Source organism: Dunckerocampus dactyliophorus, chromosome 13 (assembly GCF_027744805.1).
Source record: "Dunckerocampus dactyliophorus isolate RoL2022-P2 chromosome 13, RoL_Ddac_1.1, whole genome shotgun sequence".
NCBI lineage: Eukaryota > Metazoa > Chordata > Actinopteri > Syngnathiformes > Syngnathidae > Dunckerocampus > Dunckerocampus dactyliophorus.
Genome location: NC_072831.1, coordinates 8,830,089 through 8,849,586, shown reverse-complemented (window position 1 = coordinate 8,849,586; position 19,498 = coordinate 8,830,089). Strand labels below are relative to the sequence as shown.

The window sequence follows — 19,498 nt, the reverse complement described above, 5'->3', positions numbered from 1 at the left end:
CTCCACAATCAATGTAGAAAGAAACCAAACACAACTTCTCATCACTGTATGAAGCATCGCCAAGAAAACCATTCTTATCAATTGGAAATCGGGTCTGGAGGGGGGCTGGCAGGCCGTCCCCGCTACTTGCTGATGTCTGGCTAGTCTCCTCCATTTCATGGCTGGCGGCTGTCCGCCTCCCTCCGGGGATATCTCCCTCGGCGTGTTGGTGGATGGGCAGGGTGGTGGGGTGATGGCTGGTCTGCGGTGTGGCGGGGGGCTGGGCTGGTGGGGGCATGTGCTTCGGCGTCCGGTGGGGGGTCGCTGCTCTCATGGGCCCTGCTGTGTGATGGTTGCTTTTCTGTCCCGCCTTGGCACTTCTGGCTTGCGTGCCTCGTGGGTGTGGCCGTGCTCCGCTCTATGCAGGGCCCGGTTCTCTTGTGGGCTCTGTGGTGTCGCTCCCTGGCTGGCCGTGGTTGTGTGTGTCGCTTGGACGCGGTTCCTGCTGTTCTGGTGGTAGTCGTGTCTGCCTTGGGGCGTGTGTCTGGTCCCGTTCACATTCATTTTGGACTTTGGGTGGTGGTCCACGGTCAGGCGTGGCGGGGGAGTGGAGTTGCCTCGCGCCGGCTCCTTTGCCCCTGGCTTACCTCTGACTCTGTCGCCCCTCAATTTTAATCACACAATAGACACTTAGTGTTTGGGAGGGGCTGGGCAGGTGAGGGGCCCACCATACCTCAGCTGTCAATCAATTTTAATTGCATCGTTAGCTGTCATCCACATACATCCCTATCATATACATGCATACACACATACACCAGCCCTTCAGGGCTGTCCTTTTATTTATTTATATTTTGAATTGCATAACAGACACAATCCCATCTTATCACAAACACGAGTGGAGCGGCCTGGATTGGGGTACCTCCTGCCTATTCCGCGGCGCCTGTCCGCTGGGCTGGCTCTTGTGGGGCTGGTCTTGGTGCTGCCCACCCCTGTGGGCGCGGTGGCTTTCTGTTAGTGGAGGCTCAACCTGGCTGTGTGGGGCAGAGCTTGCTGGGTGGTGGGAGGCAGTCCCTCTCCTTTCATGCATTCTCAGTGACAATTACACACTCACACATTCGGGCACATTTATATACAGTACATGACTTGCACACATAGATACCTGTACACACGTGCATATGCACACTCACAGTACATACATACTTCCCCACATAACTCACTGAGTTAACCAGGGTGTTATTATGTTGTTGGTTTTATTACAGTGACGGTGATATCGGCATAATGATTATAGTTTTTACAATTGTGTGCATTACAGTTATTGTCATTCTGATCACTTTCATCGTAATAATTTAATTACTGCTATTACTACTAATATCATAATGCAGTATTATCATTGTGGTTGTGGTTATTTTGTCCTCTTCGTCATGGTCTTTATAGCCGTCACAGACATTTGCTCATGTAGCCCTGTTTGCTTCTGTTGTTTTGTTATTGTTGTTGTTGCTGTTGTCCTTGTCTCTCTCTTTATTCCCCCCCTCTTATCCCCACACTCCTCTCTCTGTTTTCTTTTGTCTTCTTCTCTATCCCCTCCTGTTTTGAATAACAACAAAACATCAAAGTTAAATCAGTTCTGTCTAAAGGCCCGGTCACACCGCCAGAACTTTGCTGTAGCGTTCCTGGAGTGGTGAAAAAAATTCATCACCGCTCGTAACCGTTCACCACCGTTTAACAGAAGTTGGGACCGTTAAGGCAACGGCGTATGCGCTCGGCCACTGCTGATGGTCCCTCCTACCGCTCCGAAAGTTTTGAGCTGCACAAAATATTGCGAGCGGTGAGGAGCGGGCAATTTTCCGCCACGGCAAAGTTCATCACCGCTCCAACAACGCCCAGTCAAAGTTTGGCGCCACTAGACGCAAGTTCGTGGACGCTTGGGTCCGCTAGGCACAATTTGGCTATAAATACGGGGAGAAATGGACCAGGAGCCCATTTGGAATAGCCGTTGAGTGCAGACCTCAGTTATATCGAATTTGCTCAAAGTTACAGTAAAACTGTACTACCATGGTGTTGTGTTTGCAGACACATTATATTTATACTGCTACATGTTGACCAGTAGAGGGCACTGTGGGACTGCGAATGGGACCAACAGTAGAGTGAGTGTGAGAGAGTGAAGAGGAAGTTGGAGTTGTATGATGCATCCGAGCAGAGCTGGCGATTAAAGTTATAAAGAACTACAAGGCTTGTTTATTCTACACCACCCACAGAACACATGGATGCTGAGAGACTTGCTATGATTGGTGCACTAGTCCAGCAGCAGAATCAGAACCTCCTCAGATTGCAACAAGCTGTTGACAGAAGGAGAAGAGAGAGAAGAAGGAGAGACAGAGTTGTGTGGGTCAGACAGTGGATACTGAGAAGGCGTGAACATGGACTGTATGACAAGCTGATGGTGGAGCTGAGGAATGCGGATCCACGAGCCTTCCAGCACTTCATGAGGATGCCACCAGCCCGCATGCGCAGAACGCCGCTCTATCAACGCTCGCGTCACCGCTAAACCAACGTTCGCTACCGTTAAACCAACGCTAAAGCAACGCCGGCTTCAGCGGTGCACCGCTAGGACAACGTCCGTGTTTAAAATTTTTTTTTCCCATTTTGTGCACGGTTACGAGCGGTGATGAATTTTTTTCACCGCTCCAGGAACGCTTTAGTGAAGTTCGGGCGGTGTGACCGGGCCTTAACAGGGGAAGTGTATCTTGAACTTTTCCCTGGCAGAGCAAATCTGATGAGCACGTAAGGGCATTTAGATAATACAGTAAAACAATACTATACTATATACGATACTATATAACAATACTATCCGCCCTAATGGCTGGACAGACAAAAAAAAAAGTATCTTTGAATGCATGAAAGGATCTGCTGCTATGAAATGCCATCCATTTTACTTGCAACCACAGGGATAAAAGTAGGGAGTTGTTCTCTTTTTTATTACTATTTCTTTTAATTCTTGTATTTAATGTTTTTATTACTGTATTTTATGTCCTTCATGTGTTTTGTTTACAGTGTGAACTTAGATGTTCATTTAGGTATCATTTACGTATAAGTTCCGACTTACAGTAAAAAGCCACTTACGTTGCCATCATAGGAACAGCACTGCTACTTAGACTGAGGACCTCTTGTATACATTTTTAGTTTAGATTTCCCATCCCTCTAACACATTTTTCCTTGCCAGGTTCACCGGCATAAGAGTGACCGCCAAGTACCATGGCATCAAGCTGGAGTACCGTGAGGACCGTCACACAGTTTTGGATCTGCTGGGGCAGATCAGGACAAAAGTTCGGTTGTGGAAGAGGCCTTATCTTTCCCCAGAGGCAGTTAGAGTGCTACTGCAGGAATGGCATGTGGGTTGTCTTCCACGCTCACATTTTCACTTTTGTAATTACTTAAGTGCCAACTATTAGGTTGGCCATCCCGTATAATGTAAATTGTGTATTATTAGGAGGCTAGCAGCCATCTACATAGATCCAGAATGCTCTTATGGTAAGGGAACTGCTGATTAAGAAATGATTGTGCTTTAAATGTGTGTGGAACAGGAGCTGGTAAACACTCAAGAGCTACCTTCTATGTTGGAAGCAGCCCTTCATAAGTTGAAGCTGGTTGCTGAGAAATACGCAAGCAAGTCTGCCCTGGGTATGTCTCCTTTTCTTAAATTCCTAAATCAGTCTTATCTAGCCAAGAAAGGAAGGATTAATGTTTGCATGCTTTCCAGCTGCAGACTACCACCATGTTTGTCAACAAGTGACGCAGCTTGAGGAGGACACGGTGGCAGTACTGGTGGAGGTAACCTCAGCCAAGAATACCATGGGACAGATGTTGACTGCCTGGGACTCTTACAGCGACGGGATCAGCTCCATGCAGGCGTGGCTCGAGCAGAGTTTAGCCCGTCAAAGCTACGATCACCAACCGAAGGTCTTTTACAATCCTGAATGACAGGAATGGATTTTCTGTTCCAAACCACGCTAACTCTTTCTTCTATGTTGCACTTGAATGAAGGTGACATCCGAATCCCTGGCTGAGTGGGGGTCCCGACAGGCTCACCTGAACGAGGTGGCAAACTTCCTGATGGAGTCGACCGACCCACAGATCAGCAGAAGCCTGGCGGCGGAGCTGCACAAACTCAATGTGAATTGGGACAAGTTTATCCAGAGAAACACCTTGGTAGGTTTTTACTGAAAGGGAGCATTTTATGTCAATATGTATGGGACCTGCAATCACTAAGGTTTGATTGACTTTGTGTTTAGAACCAAATCTTTACTCATCATAATTATTTCCGCTATTTGTCCTTGAGTGGAGCCAACTATACATGCAGTGTACTTGTGTCCAGTGACCTTGTTGCTGTCTCATGTTGAACAGATGTTGACATGACCCAAATATTTACCTGTGAACGTTTCCAGTAAATTACTTCCCATCAGTGAACAGAATTTGGTGGCTTTTCCAGGACATCACAGATGAGTCTGATGTTGATATCAAGACCAGACCCCAAGACCTTCAGACTCTGGTCAGGGAGGCCAGTCTTCTTCTCAAAGAGCCTCTCGAGACGATGGCAGGTCCTTTACGCATCTACAGAAAAAGAATACAGGTGAGATAAGGCATTGACAAAGTAGAGTAGCCTACTCGGAACTGAAAGACTTGCCAAATTTTGCTTTTCAAACTCTGTAAGATTTGTTTTTTGATGAAAAGTCTTGCTAAATTTTTAACAAGATTTTCATACACTGCCTTGGTTATCGTACAATATCGCGTGAAACAAAAAAACAAAAAAAATTTATCATTCCGCGATATCAAGTGCCCAAACAAAGCGTCCCAAGCATTGCTGACTCAGTCTCCATATGTTTTTCATTGAGTGCGACTGCTAAATAACCCACCATGGGGGCAAAGAAAGTTGAGTGCCAGCATTTTGATAAAGAAGGTGAGACGCACTGTTGAATTCAAGAAAAAAACTCATCACAAAGTACTGAGATGGCATCCGTGTGGCCCAACTGGCCAAGATGTACTGGATGTCTGCATCAACAATAAGTTCCATCCTGGCAAAAAAAGAAGAAATCAAGGAAGCTAATGTTGTGAAAGGAGTAAGGTGTTAACAAAACAGAGATCACAAAATATGGAAGACGTTCAGAAGTTTTTGTTAGTGTGTACTCATCTCTCTCCCCTCTCCTCCTCGTGTTCCACTCGCTCAGAATCTTCAATAAAGGTTAAATGTTCATTTAGCCATTGCATTTGTCATTTAGGATAATTTTGCATTGTTTTCTGCATGTAAAACAACAATTATTGTTTATAAAATGTATTTTTGTTCATATTTTTGGGTCTCTGCAATGGATTAATTAAATTAACATTTTTTTAAATGAGAAAAATAGCTTCAGCTTTCGTACAATTGGGTTTTCATCTGACCTTTTCGCAATGAATTGTATAAACCGAGAAACCACTTTACTAAAATATAAATATATATTTAATAAGCATCAGCTGTTCTGTGTTCAGTTAGGAACACTTTATTCTGAAGTAACTGTTTGTGTTTTATCATTCAGTTCTTACTGAGGAAGATAAAGGAAGTTGATCTGGAAACTCTTGATTCATCTTCAGAAGGTCCAGCTGGTCAGTTACAGAAGCTGAAGATGGCCATGCCTGAAGTATGTTGAATAAAAGCAGCCCGCATTACTTAACAATTATTTTCTACAATACTAATTTCAGAGATGTTAATGCGGTGATAATGTTAACATCCATGTTTTGAACAGGCAAAACAGACTTTGTGCAAAGCAGAGCAGGTGTGTGCAGAGTTGCAGCACAGTGTTTCAGGTCTTGACAGTCGACTGGCTGAGCTATTACACTGGGAGACTGAAGCAAGGGACCTCTACCAGCTGCTGAGGGCCACAGAGCGACAGCAGCAGAGAGGCCAGGATCCAAGAGCTCGGGTGAGATGGTCTACTGAGGAGGAGGATATTGATTGGCCATCTACGGTGCTGCAAAAAGCACTGTCATCTTCTGTCTGTTGATAATTGTGGGACACCGTGTACTTTTTCAGATCCTGATATCTCGTGGGCTCCAGTTGGAGGGTCAGGTGGTGACAGAGGATCAGGACCTTCAAGTGTTAATAATGAAACATCAGAAGAGCTCTCCCATTCAGTACCTCCACGCCTCGGCCATGCAAGGCCGAGTGCGGGCAGCTGTGGCTCAGTCACAGGTCACTAGTCTTTTTGATGTTACAGTGTGAAATTAAGAGACTGGAAGGTAGTTCCAGAAACTCAATGCCAAAAAGAAACAGTGAGTCACATAGAGGTGCTTTTTGTTGTTTTCGTGTTTGGTGATTTATGAATTGCATTTCAGGAGGCAGTAGGTATGCTGAGCAGCCTGGGAGCCAGAAGAGACAGAAGCAGGAGCCCCACAGGTGGGCCCCCATCTAAAGTCTTTATTCAGGCCAAAGCCAAGCCTCATCATCTAAGACAGTCTGACACTGGACCACCATCCCAGGAGTGTGCTACCTTGTCAGAATTTCATCCATCTCAAGAAGTGTTTGTGCCAAAGATAGTGGTGCAGGAATACAGAGAAGAAAAGATAAGTTCACCTCCTCTGTTATATACTTCTGCACAAGCAGCAATGCAGACTAGCCCGCCACCAGCAGAAGGCCAAACTCAGGCCTGGACAGTAATGACAGAACGACAGCCGACTGCTGAGGACATACAGCAGCAGCATCTTAAAAGAACACCACAAGAGCCGAAGTATGACCAATCGCAAATAGAAGTACGTGAAGAAAAAGAGATAATGAAGAAAGAGACACAAGTACATAAAGATCAGCCACTGGTAGACAGTAAGGAATATAAATTGGAGCAGTTTGTGGTAACGCCTGTCGAGGTTGAAACAAAAGTCCCACAGACAAGTGTAGTACAGGAGCTGATGCCACTAGTAAAGAAACCTCTCAACTCACAAGAACTTCAATCCAAAAAGTCCCAGGCCTTGAAGAACCGCCCCTGGCTTCAAAAACCAGTAGAACATGACATTCAAAGACCAAATAAGGTTTCACCTAAAGAACCAGTTCAGGCTACACAGCCACAGACAATTAAAGACATGACTGGGTTCACTGAGGTTACTCATCACCATACAGTAACCTCCAGTACACAGCCTGAGACCCAAGATGAGTCGACTGGCCAGGCAACACAACAGAAAGAACAGCTAATAGAACAACAGCAGAAACAACAGATGCCAATTGTAGCAGTACTACCAGATAAAGACACAAGGAATAAGTCAAAGACAGTAGATCTGCCTCTTCAGCAAGAAAAGGTCAAAAGTCAGCCACCAGTAGAAATGAGGGCTCAGTCTCAGGTTCAGCTACAGCCTCCAGCACATGGCCAAGTTTTAGCACAAGGGCCGACCTGGGCTCAAGTAACACCTTCATCTCCCATGCAGGCTCCTTCTCTGCAGGACAAAATTCAGCCACCTGTGCCTGCCCACATTCAGGTTCGGAGTCATCCACAGTCCTGGTCCCCTGTCAGGCCACCCTCCCCTAAACCACCAGCACAGATACAAAGTCAGACCAAAGAAATTGCTCACTCTCAAAGACATCCTCATTCAACTCAGCCGGAAAACCAACCAATGCTTCAACTTCAAAGCCATTCTCATCCAGAGACCCAAACTAAAATCTATGCAGTTCAGCCCCAAACCAGTCCTGCACCCATGGCTCCTACTCAAACCCACACCATGTCACAGACAGTGGCTCAGTTCCAAGCCAAACCTCAACCGATGGCCAAGATTCAACAACATGCTCAGCCAAAGACCACGCCAGAAAACCAAGCACAAAACTTTATACAGCATCATCCAAAGACACAACCTCAACAGTATGTTCCGCCAATGGTTCAAACTCAAGCTAAACCTGAGCCGATAGCAGTGGTTCAAACACATCCTATGTCAAAGGCTCAGTCTCAGAAGCATGTTTACTCTGCAACTCAAACACATGCCGAAACTGAGACTGCGCCCCAGATTCAAGCGCCAACTCAGGCAAAGACAGAGTTGTTCACTCATGCTCAAACACTTGGCCATTCAAAACCTCAGCCATGTCTGACACAACCTTTGAAACAACATCATCCTCAAGGTCAACCAGTAGTCCAGCCTCAGGGTCATCCTTTGACTCAATATCACACTATGTCTCAGTCAGCAGGCCAACACCAAGAACATATTTCTCCGGGCCACCTCGCCGCTTGGAGCCAAGGTAGCAGCTTCTCCTCAATGTCGATGAAACATCCACAGGCTCCAGTGCAAACCCAGGTTTACCCTCAAAATTACTCCCTGGCTCAGCAGTCAGCAGCCAAGCAAGAGCCACAAAATAAAGACATTGCCCAGCAAAGGCATCACATTTCCCAACCATATACTCAGCAAATAGGTCAAGCGCCACAGCCTCAGGCTCCACAACCACCACATTGGGCTCAAAGTGGTCATCCACAAAGACCTCAAATGGGGTCCACAGGGTATTCTAACATGGTGCAATCATATAATCAGTCTCAGATGCAGATACACTCACATGCTCAACTCCAGACTCAAACAATATCCCAAATAAGGCCCCAAAATCAACAACAGCCACAGATGCAAGCATATGATGTGACTCCAATGCAGACACAACAAGGCCATAGTCAGCAACAGATGTGGATGCAGGCACCCCATAGTTTCCAATCCCACCCTTCTTACCCCCAGGCTCAGCAATATCCACCCGCTGAACATCAGCTCCAAACTCATCCTAATATCCGTGCTCAGATACCTCAACAACTACACCATACCGATCTTCAGTATCTTCCACAGCCTCACCTTCAACCTCATGCGCAGGCCCAATCTCAACCTCACATTAAGACACATTCACAAGCACATATGCAGCCACAGATTCATCTGTCCCAGCAAAATCCTCGGCTCCAACAGCTACCTTCGCAATTCAGACCAATGGCTCAGACGCCAAACCAACCGCAGGTTCAGTCGCTGCCACAATATATACCTGAACCACATCCAGCACTACTACCTAAAATGCCATCATCAACTCAACTCATGGTTCATTCACTGCCGCAATATATACCTGAACCACAGCTACCACCTCACCCTTCAGTTCAGTCATCCCCACAACCCAAGGGTCAGTCACTGCCCTTATATAAACCAGAACTACAGCAAGCTGCTCAACCCAAGGCTCAGCCTTCCACTCAAACCAAACCTCAATCTTTGCAACAATATAAATCTGAACCTCAGATAGTGCCACAATTGAAAGCTCAGCCACCAACCCAAGGTCCCAAGGTCCCAACACTGTCACAATATATTCCACCACCCCAGCCACCTCCTCAACCCAAAGTTCAGCCATCCACTCAAACCAAGGCTCTGTCATTTCCACATTATATGGCAGAACCCCAGCCAGCTCTTCAGCTCAATTTCGCATCAACTCAAACTAAAGGCCAACCACTACCACAGTGCATACCTGAACCCCAGCTGGCTCCTCAGCCCAAAGATTTATCACCAACACAAAGCAGTGTAAAATCAATATCCGAACCTTCACCTCAACTCCAGTCACCACAACTCAAGATTCCATCACCAGGACCTGAACCTGAGTCTCAATCACATTCACAGACCACTGTCCAGGTTCACCTTAATTCACAGTCAGAACCTCAAATTCAATCTGTTCCGCAACACAAACAAAAACCACCCCAAGCAATTCTCCATTCCCAGGTCTGTGTGTTGCCTCAATCCCAGGCAGAGTCACCAGACCTCTGCTTTACACCTCCGGTCCTTGCTCAAGCACCTCCCCAAGCATATTCTGAGGCCTATGCTAAAGCCCAGGCTTTGGCTAGGAACGGCTTTGAGGAGGCTAAGCACTGCCTGCAGGGCCACATCCTGGAGGCTATCACTATCTTCAAAGATAAATATATGCCAGACGATCACACATCGGTGACAGAAGTAAGTAGAATTAGTCTTTTTGAATAGATTGATGACTGTCAATTATTCGCAGTATACTGTACCAGAATGGACAATACTTTGCTTTCCAGTTGAACAATTATTTGACTGCTTTGTAGACTCTGAAAACCCTGGATCCAGAGTTACTGGAGGAATTTCTGAGAGCAGCCAAAGGCATGGAAGCCTTCTGTACAGCTTCACAGCTAAATGACATGGACATCTTCACTCAGTCTGTCAGGTCTCAGTGGGAGGTAGGACTTTACTTCAGGATGCAATTACAGTGGAACCCCGGTTTTCGTCATTAATCTTGTCCAAAAGATCATACGAAAAACTAAACATGTGAAACCTAACATATTTTTGCCATAAGAAATAAAGTAAATCCAATTAATACATTCCAAAAATATTTACACAACACACATTTTTTAGATAATAACTAAAGTTTTACATGCAGAAAACAAAGCAAAATACAAATAAATGATGAATGAAATGGAGAAATCAACATTTAATCTCACTTTTACCTTTACTGAAGACTGGAACACGACGATGAGTGGAGGGAGGAGGGGAGGGTATGGAAGAGCCACATGGACGCTGTTGCATTCTCGTCTGTTACAAACAACAGAGGAGGTTAGAGTTGTAAACCTGCTCACTTTATTTAAACTTCAGCAGCTGGTAGAATCTTCATTACACACACTGGCACGGCTCACTTTCTGTTATGTGTCTCCCTTCAACTGTTCCCCCTGCAACAACAGTGTTTGTCACATTTTTTTAAATCAAACTTCTGGCACTAATAATAAAAAAGCACAGATTCATCTAATACTCAGAAATACGCAGTGCTCTTGAATGTGGTCTTTACAGCACACCATGATTATTAGGAGGAAGAAAGGAGACAGATACAGGTTGTTAATCATTCTGTGTGCATTCTATGAACTATAAAGCGCCCACACACACATACTTGTAATAAAGATGATTAAAGGATTCCATGGCCGGAATTTGTTTGTAGTGTTCCAACTCTAAAAAAACCCCACTATCCCTTCTTACAGAGGCTGTGTCACCAACGTGCAGGCTGCTTTGTTTGGGAACTTGATTCTGCAGACTAGTTTGTTAGGCACACTGTTTGGCTGTACGATAACCAAGACGTACTGTATTTTTAGCAATAATCTTTTTCTAAAACCGCATCATCCGAAAACGGGTGTACGACAATCAAGGTTCCACTGTATTGTACAGATTTAAGTAGTATTTTATGTCTTGCTTCATTTGAAACCATGCATTAAATTAACTACAGTTGAAACCAGAAGTTCATAACATTTTTATAAAAACATTTTCTGAAATGAAATCACCTTTCCTGTTTTAGGTCAGTTAGGATTAGTAAAATTATTTCTATTTGCTAAATGCTGCAATTATAGAATATTAGAGAATATTTTAGAGAGTTTTTTTTTATGACCTTTGCAAAGTCATCACATACACAAAGATGACTGTGTCTTTAAGCAGTGCGGGAAAGCCCACATGCTGATGACATGGCTTTGGAAGCTTCTGATAGGTTAACTAACAACTTTTGAGTTAGTTGGAGGCACATCTGTGTAAGTATTTAAGGCTACACAGTTTCCTTGTTTGACATTTGATTGGGAAAATCAAAAGAAATCAGCCAAGATATCTGAAAAAGAGTTGTGGAGCTCCACAAGTCTGCATCATACTTGGATGCAATTTCCAGATGCTTGAAGGTGCCTGCTCATTAGATTGTTATCCGCTTAGAAAGCGGACGGGTTCTGTGGGTTCAACCCCAGAACCAAAGGTCAAGACCTTGTCAAGATGATGGCTGAAGCTGGTAAGAGTGTGTCATTATCCACAATCAAACGAATCCTGTAGCAGCAAGGGCTAAAAGTCCACTCTACCAAGATGAAGCCATTAATCCAGTGGTTCTCAATTATTGGGTGTCATGCCCCCTCCCCCCATGGGACAAAAATATTTCAAATCTTATCACCCCAGAATTGTGTTTATCATGTCTTTTTCATTGCTTGTATGAGTCACTCCTTTTTGTTGCACTAAATTTGATTAGTAATTATTTTGAGCAAGCATTAATAGTATTTATTATTCATTCCACTAGTCTTGCTTCTCATCCGATGGAAGCTTTGCCCATGCAGGCCAGCAGCTGGAGGCCTTAAAAGAGTTGTGTGACATGCTGAGTCCCGAGGATGCTCATCGCCTTGCCCACACTCAGCTAAAGGAGTGTGAGAGTAGCCTAGCTGCTATCCAGCGCCAATTCAGTGGAGACCAAGAGGCACCACTGCCTGATTCAAGGTGAGATGTGTAAACAGGTGACCAGATTCACTCAGTCCTCAGAAAGAGAGTATTTCTCACTGATGAAAATGTGTTTCTGTGCATTTGCATTTCGCAGGACTCCTGTTGTATGCAGTGTGGATCAGACCCCACAAAAAGAAACTACAAGTGGAAAACCTCAAATCTCATCTGAGGTATCAGTCCATCACACCCACTGAAATCGAGCACCGGCTAGAAAACGTTTACTTTTGTTTTTTGGTGAAAAAAAACCCTCCATGTGGTTATAGGTGTCCCAAATGAAAACCAAAACAGCAACTGTAGAGCAAAAAGAGATGAAAAAGCAGCCACATGTTGGAGAAGAAGTAATCAAAAAGGAAGCTTTAGAGAGGTAAACTGAGCTAAGATGCTGTTATGATGAAAAGTTTCCTGGTCAAAGTTATGTTTGGGTTAATACATTTAGGCCTTTGTTGAAACCATTTCCAGATATGATAATTGCAAGAAGTCTCTGCAAGTCCAGCTGTCTAAAAATGAACAGAGCATCAATGATGTTCCATCAGACTCTGTGACTCTAAAAGGTCTTCACACACGCCTCCAGGAAATTCAGGTACAATGTCAGCATGTAACATTTACTTTGGACCAGTTTAAATAAGCCAGTGACCAGAAACAGAGTTTCTTCTTTTTTAGTTCTTGAGACAAGAGACAGAATCTTTGTGGTCTGAGTTTGCAAACCAGTGCACCCAGTTGAGTGGAGACATTGGTGTGGAGCAGGAGAAAACCGAGCTTGAGGATCAGTGGCGAGCCCAACAGTCCAACCTTCAGAGGAGAGGCAGCTCACTGGGCACCGCCCTCAGACAGATTGACTCCACAGAGAACCACATGGTGGATTTCAGTGACCGCCTGGACCGCTACCTGAGACAACCTAAAGACATCACTGCCTTCACATTGGCAAACACCAACATCCTGAAGGACATCAAGGTCCTTTGTCCACCATGATGATGTGTTGAACTCTCACTCTATAACAGATTGTAATCCATCAACTTCTTCTCCATTAGGAACTGGATGACAATATCCAGAGTGAACTGGATCAGCTTTCCCGTCTAGAGCCTGAGTCCAGCAACCTTGATCCCAGAGACTGCTTAACTCTCTCCCGTGAGGTGGAAGCCCACAGAAGCAGCCTGGATCAGCTTCGCCAACAAGTTCGCAAGAGTGAGGCAGCTGCTCGTGCTCTTGACCATTTCCTCATGTCACTCCGCACCTTAGGAGAGGATGTCGCCGGAGTCCAGGGAGCCCCGTGCAGTGACGCAGCGATCTGGCAAGACTGTCGTGCCAAGCTGACTCTCATTAGACAGAGTGTGGACAGTCTGAAAGACAAAGCGCCACAGCTCGATCTCCTGCTGCAGGGGGCCCGGCTGACGGTTACCAGGGATGGTTCTCCTGCCTCATGCCTGGACATGGTCAGTGTCCTGCTGAAGAAGCTGGAAGAGGCTGACAGTGGACTTGTGGGACAGCAGCAGAGCCACAAGAGGGAAACCCAGAGCAAGTCCTTGGGCTTGAGGAAGAGGGCCCTGTTGGGAGAAGTGAGAAAGCTCCAGGACACCATCGAAACACGAGGCCTCACCGAGGCCACCGTGCCAGCCGTGCAACAGAGGTGTGTGTTGTGTCCTTAACAGTATCGCTATGTTGCTAATCTTGTTCTTTCAATTATTCTGTCTCTTCTCAGGCTTCGGGCTCTGTCTGATTTGGAGGCCCACCTGCAGACTCAGAACTTGGAGCTCCGAAGTCTCAGGGAACTTCCTGAATGTCAAGGAGAAGGTCAAAATCTCCTTCAGGAGCTGGACACTGAATACAAGCAGACTGAAACATCTTTGACTGACAGGTATGTTTTCTTAACGTAACTTGAAGTTGGCCTGATGCTGTGACAAATGTGTACATGACCATCAGGAAGCAGCAGTGCAGCATCCTGCTGGAGCTGCTGAAGACGTTCCAGAGCTGTCGCAGTCAGCTAAGCAGCACCATGCAGAGAGCCGAGCAGGCCATCGGTGAGCACACCTCCTACATGGGCAAAGACAACCTTCAGAGGATTATAACCAAGGTGAGACAGCCTCACCTCGCTTCTTCTCAGATGGAGCTGAATGAACAAGTGCACACATGTCCTGCACTTTAGTTCACTTAAATTGGTCACAGTGTGTTCAAGTGTGGTTCTGATGAGTCAACTTGTCCAGGTCCAGGACATTAAGAAGGAGCTGAGTGGTGTCAGTGAGCAAATGGATGAGATCAGGGGAGTTTGTAGACAGCTGCAGGCCACACTCAAGAAGTTTCCGGACTGTCGGGAGGCACCATTTGAAGCTGAGGCTGACACACTGATGGACAACTGGCTGGATGTAAGTGCAATTTGTTCTGGATCTGGAACAAAATAGAATGAGGGACGATAATATCTGATATTGGCATGGAAATGAGATATCTGTTCGTATCAGTATTGTTTTTTCTGCCCATAATGATATTGGCGTGCAAGTGATGACGTGCTCCATACAGCAGCAAATTTGTTAGGTCAGTGTGTCCGCAGTGTGGAATTATTTCCAAGTTTGGTGTATGGCTTGTAAATACAGTATGTGTAAGCGAGGATCCTGATAAGATGTTCGCTGACAAAGATCTTGTCAAACAGCATCTAACGAAATAACGTTCTCGGAAAAAATGCTTCAATTTGCAATGAAAGCGTGGGTTATGCGAGGGCAATGTAAGGCGTCTTGCTTCATCCATCCATCCATTTTCTATGCCACTTATCCTCACCAGGGTATGCTCGAGCCTATACCAGCTGACTTTGGGCGAGTGGCGGGGTACACCCTGGACTGGTCGCCAGTCAGTCGCAGGGCACATATAGACAAACAACCATTCACACTCACATTCATACTTATGGACAATTTTGAATGTGGGAGGAAACCGGATTACCCGGAGAAAACCCACGCACGCACGGGGAGAACATGCAAACTCCACACAGAGATGCCGAGATCGAACCCAGATCTTCCCCGATGTCCTGTGTGGCCAATATGCTAACCACTAGGCCACCGTGCGGCCCGCGTCTTGCTTCAATTGGTCATAATTTTTGAATGACTTTTGTTGAGACAAAATGTTTAAAATAAATATGTCAATTTTTCTGTAACTTACATTGCATATTTGCGTATTTGTCAACAGTGTTTATTTGTGATATGCATCCAGTGGCTTCACAGTAAAAGAAGCATCATGTGTTCATTCATCTATTACAATAGATGTGACCTGACATTAGTTTGAGGTAAGAGCTGCTGCCTATATTGGCATCGCTTGATATCAGTATCAGTAATGAAGTGCTGGACAACAACGATATAAAATCGCTATAAAACCCAATATTGAGCATTTCTACATAAAAGAAAAGAAATTACAACCTGACCTGATCATTTTTACTTTTTTTGTTTTATGGAATGCCATCCATCAATTTTCCATAACGCTTCTCCTCTTTAGGGTCGCGGGGGCATGCTGGAGCCTATCCCAGCTGACTTCGGGCGACAGGCGGGGTACACCCTGGACTGGTCGCCATCCAATCGCAAGGCACATATAGACAAACAACTATTCACACTCACATTCATACCTATGGACAATTTAGAGTCGCCAAATAACCCTAACGTGCATGTTTTTGGAATGTGGGAGGAAACCGGAGTACCCGGAGAAAACCCACGCACGCACGGGGAGAACATGCAAACTCAACAAAAAGATGCCCAAGGGAGAATCAAAGCCAGGTCTTCCTGATCTCCAGACTGTTACTGTGTTGGCCAACATGCTAACCACTACACCACCGTGCGGCTTTTTATGGAATGATTTTATGGAATTTATGAAGTGATTTTACCCTTCTTTTCTGTGAAGCACTTTGAATTACCTTGTGTACAAATTGTGCTCTATAAATGAACTTGCCTTTCCTTGGTCTGCTTTGGCAACGTGTGACGGAACATGTTCTATAGTGATTTTCCATATTTCCTATGCAGATGACAGAGAAAACAGACACTTACATGGACAACCTTCAGGTGGGCTTGGAACTGTGGGACAAGCAGTTGATGCTGGGCGGAGAGATTGATGGCTGGGCGGCCACCAAACTGGCGATCTTTGCGGAGAGCCACCCCTTCCACAACCAGCAGCAAGTCATAGCTATGAAGGTGAGAGTCAGATGTTGCAGAAACTTAACAGTATTTGTAAGAAAAGACAAACTGATGTAAACTGTGTAGGATGAGATCCAGGCCCATGAGGAAAACATACAACATTTCCACAAGAAGTCTGAGGAGGTCCAGGAAATGCTTCAAAGTCAGGACGCTCCACTGGAGCTGCAAGTGAGTAGAAACACCTTCAAACACAAAAATAACTAGATGGGTTTTTGCATGGACCAAAGGAGGTTATGGATCACTCTGCATTTTACTGAGTGTCATATAACCCAGGTGATCTCCTTCATGGCCTGCAGGTGATGGAAACGCAGCTGAGGAAAAGGATGGAACAGGTGAAGGAGCTGTTTGCAGACTGCACTGATGTGTTTGAGGAGCTGATGGTGGTTAAGAAACATCTTGAAGAAAAGATTGAGGAGTGTCTGACAGCCATTGGGAACATCCAGTGTTCTGTCAGTAAGGTCCAGGCCTCAGAACCGGAGGTGGAGACCCAGATACAGGTGCATAGCTCAGATATACAGTAAAGGTGTGAACACTTTTACATCAGTGCTGTATTATATTTGTCCAAGGGCATACATTGGTGGGTTTAAAAAAAAGATTTATATGGGGATATTACAGTATATTTGTACATTTTTGTACAAATATGTACATACCCCATGTATTTGACATCAAGTCCATCAAGTTGAACAAGTAAATTCCATCAGGATTATTTCTAGTTCCAGTAATTCAAACATTTCCAAACTGTAAGTAAATGAATGAAGGAGTAATTGTTGTGCTCCAGGATCTGTGTGACAAACTAGAGGACCAGGAGGAGCAGGCTGAGTCCGTGCTGCAGGAGATCACTCTGGTCACCAGCGTGGCCAGTCCCCAGGTGCTGGAGACGCTCTCGGTGGACTGTGGCCGACTGACAGACGCCATCGCCCACACCAAGGACATGATCCACCAGAAGAGAGAGGAGCGGGAGAAAGGCTTGCTCAAGGTCATTCAAGGTTAGTTCAAGTGTCCCTGCTGCATCTGGAAATGTCTTCTCCATCACTTGCTATTTTGCAGTACAATATTCATGAGAATTCTGGTGGCAAATGAAATGCTGCAAGATTCTTGTCATGAATTGTTCTGACATTATCTTCTCCAGATGAGAGACAGTCATTTGAGGACTGGTTCCAGGACCTGCAGCTGGCCGTCAATGAGTGCTTTGAGAATCCGGAGAGCCGATCAGATGTAGAAACATCTTTGCAAAAACTCACAGTGAGTGGATGACCAAAGTTTACTACAAGCTGTGATGGAAATGTGCAACAAAAAGATTCTCACAGGTTCTCTTCTGTCTCTCAGAGCTCCTTGAGGTCCAACGATGCAGAGCGACGTCTGGACCAGCTGAGAGATAATCTGGACAGAGGTCACCAGCAGATTGATGCTCAACAGCTAACTGAGCTTAGCAACTGGCTGAAGGAGCAGCGCGAGGAGGTGCTCACATTTAATAGCCATTGTCTGAACAGGCAGAAACAGATGGAGTCTCTACACTCAGACTTGAGCAGGTCTGTGGTTGCAGATTATTCTTTTTAACCTCACACACTGGAAGCGATAACAGTCTTTCCTGATTCTTTTTGCTTCATGCTCTAGTCTGCAGACACTTCTTGACAGCTTCCACGAGTGGCTGCAGGGCAAAGAGAAACAAAATACAACGCCTCCCAAGGCCAAACATCTCCTCAAGGACCTCCAGGATGAGAGGTGATCACAGAGACTTAATTTTGTCATCATAATTGCTCACGCACACAAGATTCCTGATGATTCATAGCAATCCCAGATACCGAAGAGATCAAATATGTCCCCTAGTGGTAGTGAACAGGACAGGCATAGCATCAGCGCAATCTGATTGGACGCTTTGAGTGCTCTGAGGCGATGTCATGACATCATTGCCTTTCTGTCTATGATCTCACTTTTGAGCCCGAAAGACCTGCACTTGTTTGGGCTAAGAAAAGTAAAGTGTTGTAAATGACGGAGTTTGAATCCACTCAGAAATTGAACATTATAATTAAGCATTTATCGCATTCATGGGAAAGTGTATAATTTTATCTCCTTGCATTTGGCAGCCAAAGAGCAGACGCCCTCATTGAGCATCTAGCTTCAGTGCGCAGGCAGGGCGTCAGAGCTGACAGACTCCTGAAGGACGGCGACAACGTTTTACAGCGCTACCGAAAGCTGGAAGCCAGGTTGCAAACACAGGCAGAGGCTCACAGCATCTTAGAGGTGGAAATTGAGCAGTTTATAGTCCAGGCTGAGAGCATCAAAACCTGGTTTAAAGACCTCCTGCAGCCCCTCACCTTAGCAGACGGAGTCCAGCAGTGCAAGGAGATGAGCCACAAAGCAGAGGTAAAAAAAATATTGTTTAACTATTTAGTGTCGGTACTTGTTGTCTTTATCCAGGTAAGCCCAAGAGAACAATCTTTTACATGTTCTCTTTCGCCACCAGGCTGTCCTGAGCACAAAAGCAGAAGGAGACTCGAAGGTGAACCAACTCCGATGTCAGAGCCAGAGTCTTTGCGAGCAGGAACAGCTGGAGCAGAGCAGGAAACTGGAAGTCCAGCAGTCGCTCCGAGACGTGGAGAACGAGTGGCAGGCTATCCTGCAGGCTGCTGAGGATGCGCTCAAGAAGGCGGAGATGCAAGCGTGCTTAGATCGAGAAGTGGATGCTTTCAAAGTCCAGAGTGACAGCTTGCAGTCCTGGATCTGCGACTTGGATGACAATCTTCAGTCTCCTGGTGGTTGCACAGATGAAAAGCTTCATGTGAGTTGAAAGTGTCAATTAGTGTGTTAGTGTGTGTGTGTGTATATATGAGTATTTATTTTGCCAGTGCTTCTGAAATAGGTCAGGGGGGCTGTGAGTATTAGTGCAGACATACAAACATGAATGCATTTTTCATACTCGACACACATTTTGAACCTTGAATATGCTTGTGTGCCTCGCTGATCTACAGGTACATGTGTTATTTGCATTTCTTTGGTTGGTTTCAGCCGGTGAAACCTAATTTATGCTTCTGTGTAAAGGCACCAGCACCAACACATGCTACACCGGCTTGCTCCACCCCCTGCAAACCCTCTTGCGTAGCGTGACGTGCACC

General features: G+C 45.5%; 1 protein-coding gene across 1 annotated transcript in view; it reads left to right on the top strand.

Annotated features, from left to right (window-relative positions):
- Positions 1–19,498, top strand: part of syne2b (spectrin repeat containing, nuclear envelope 2b) — a 130,962-nt gene that overhangs the window by 16,634 nt on the left and 94,830 nt on the right. The window contains exons 15-42 of the mRNA XM_054796979.1: positions 3,200–3,368; positions 3,561–3,657; positions 3,737–3,936; positions 4,021–4,185; positions 4,466–4,606; positions 5,547–5,648; positions 5,754–5,930; positions 6,041–6,199; positions 6,343–9,933; positions 10,050–10,181; positions 12,032–12,225; positions 12,323–12,398; positions 12,492–12,592; positions 12,688–12,808; positions 12,889–13,179; positions 13,257–13,852; positions 13,925–14,080; positions 14,146–14,296; positions 14,427–14,585; positions 16,215–16,382; positions 16,452–16,553; positions 16,682–16,882; positions 17,164–17,371; positions 17,515–17,627; positions 17,712–17,914; positions 18,000–18,107; positions 18,470–18,749; positions 18,850–19,164. Of these exons, the coding sequence (XP_054652954.1) occupies positions 3,200–3,368; positions 3,561–3,657; positions 3,737–3,936; positions 4,021–4,185; positions 4,466–4,606; positions 5,547–5,648; positions 5,754–5,930; positions 6,041–6,199; positions 6,343–9,933; positions 10,050–10,181; positions 12,032–12,225; positions 12,323–12,398; positions 12,492–12,592; positions 12,688–12,808; positions 12,889–13,179; positions 13,257–13,852; positions 13,925–14,080; positions 14,146–14,296; positions 14,427–14,585; positions 16,215–16,382; positions 16,452–16,553; positions 16,682–16,882; positions 17,164–17,371; positions 17,515–17,627; positions 17,712–17,914; positions 18,000–18,107; positions 18,470–18,749; positions 18,850–19,164 (8,476 nt within the window). The remainder of the gene's footprint in view (positions 1–3,199; positions 3,369–3,560; positions 3,658–3,736; positions 3,937–4,020; positions 4,186–4,465; positions 4,607–5,546; positions 5,649–5,753; positions 5,931–6,040; positions 6,200–6,342; positions 9,934–10,049; positions 10,182–12,031; positions 12,226–12,322; positions 12,399–12,491; positions 12,593–12,687; positions 12,809–12,888; positions 13,180–13,256; positions 13,853–13,924; positions 14,081–14,145; positions 14,297–14,426; positions 14,586–16,214; positions 16,383–16,451; positions 16,554–16,681; positions 16,883–17,163; positions 17,372–17,514; positions 17,628–17,711; positions 17,915–17,999; positions 18,108–18,469; positions 18,750–18,849; positions 19,165–19,498) is intronic.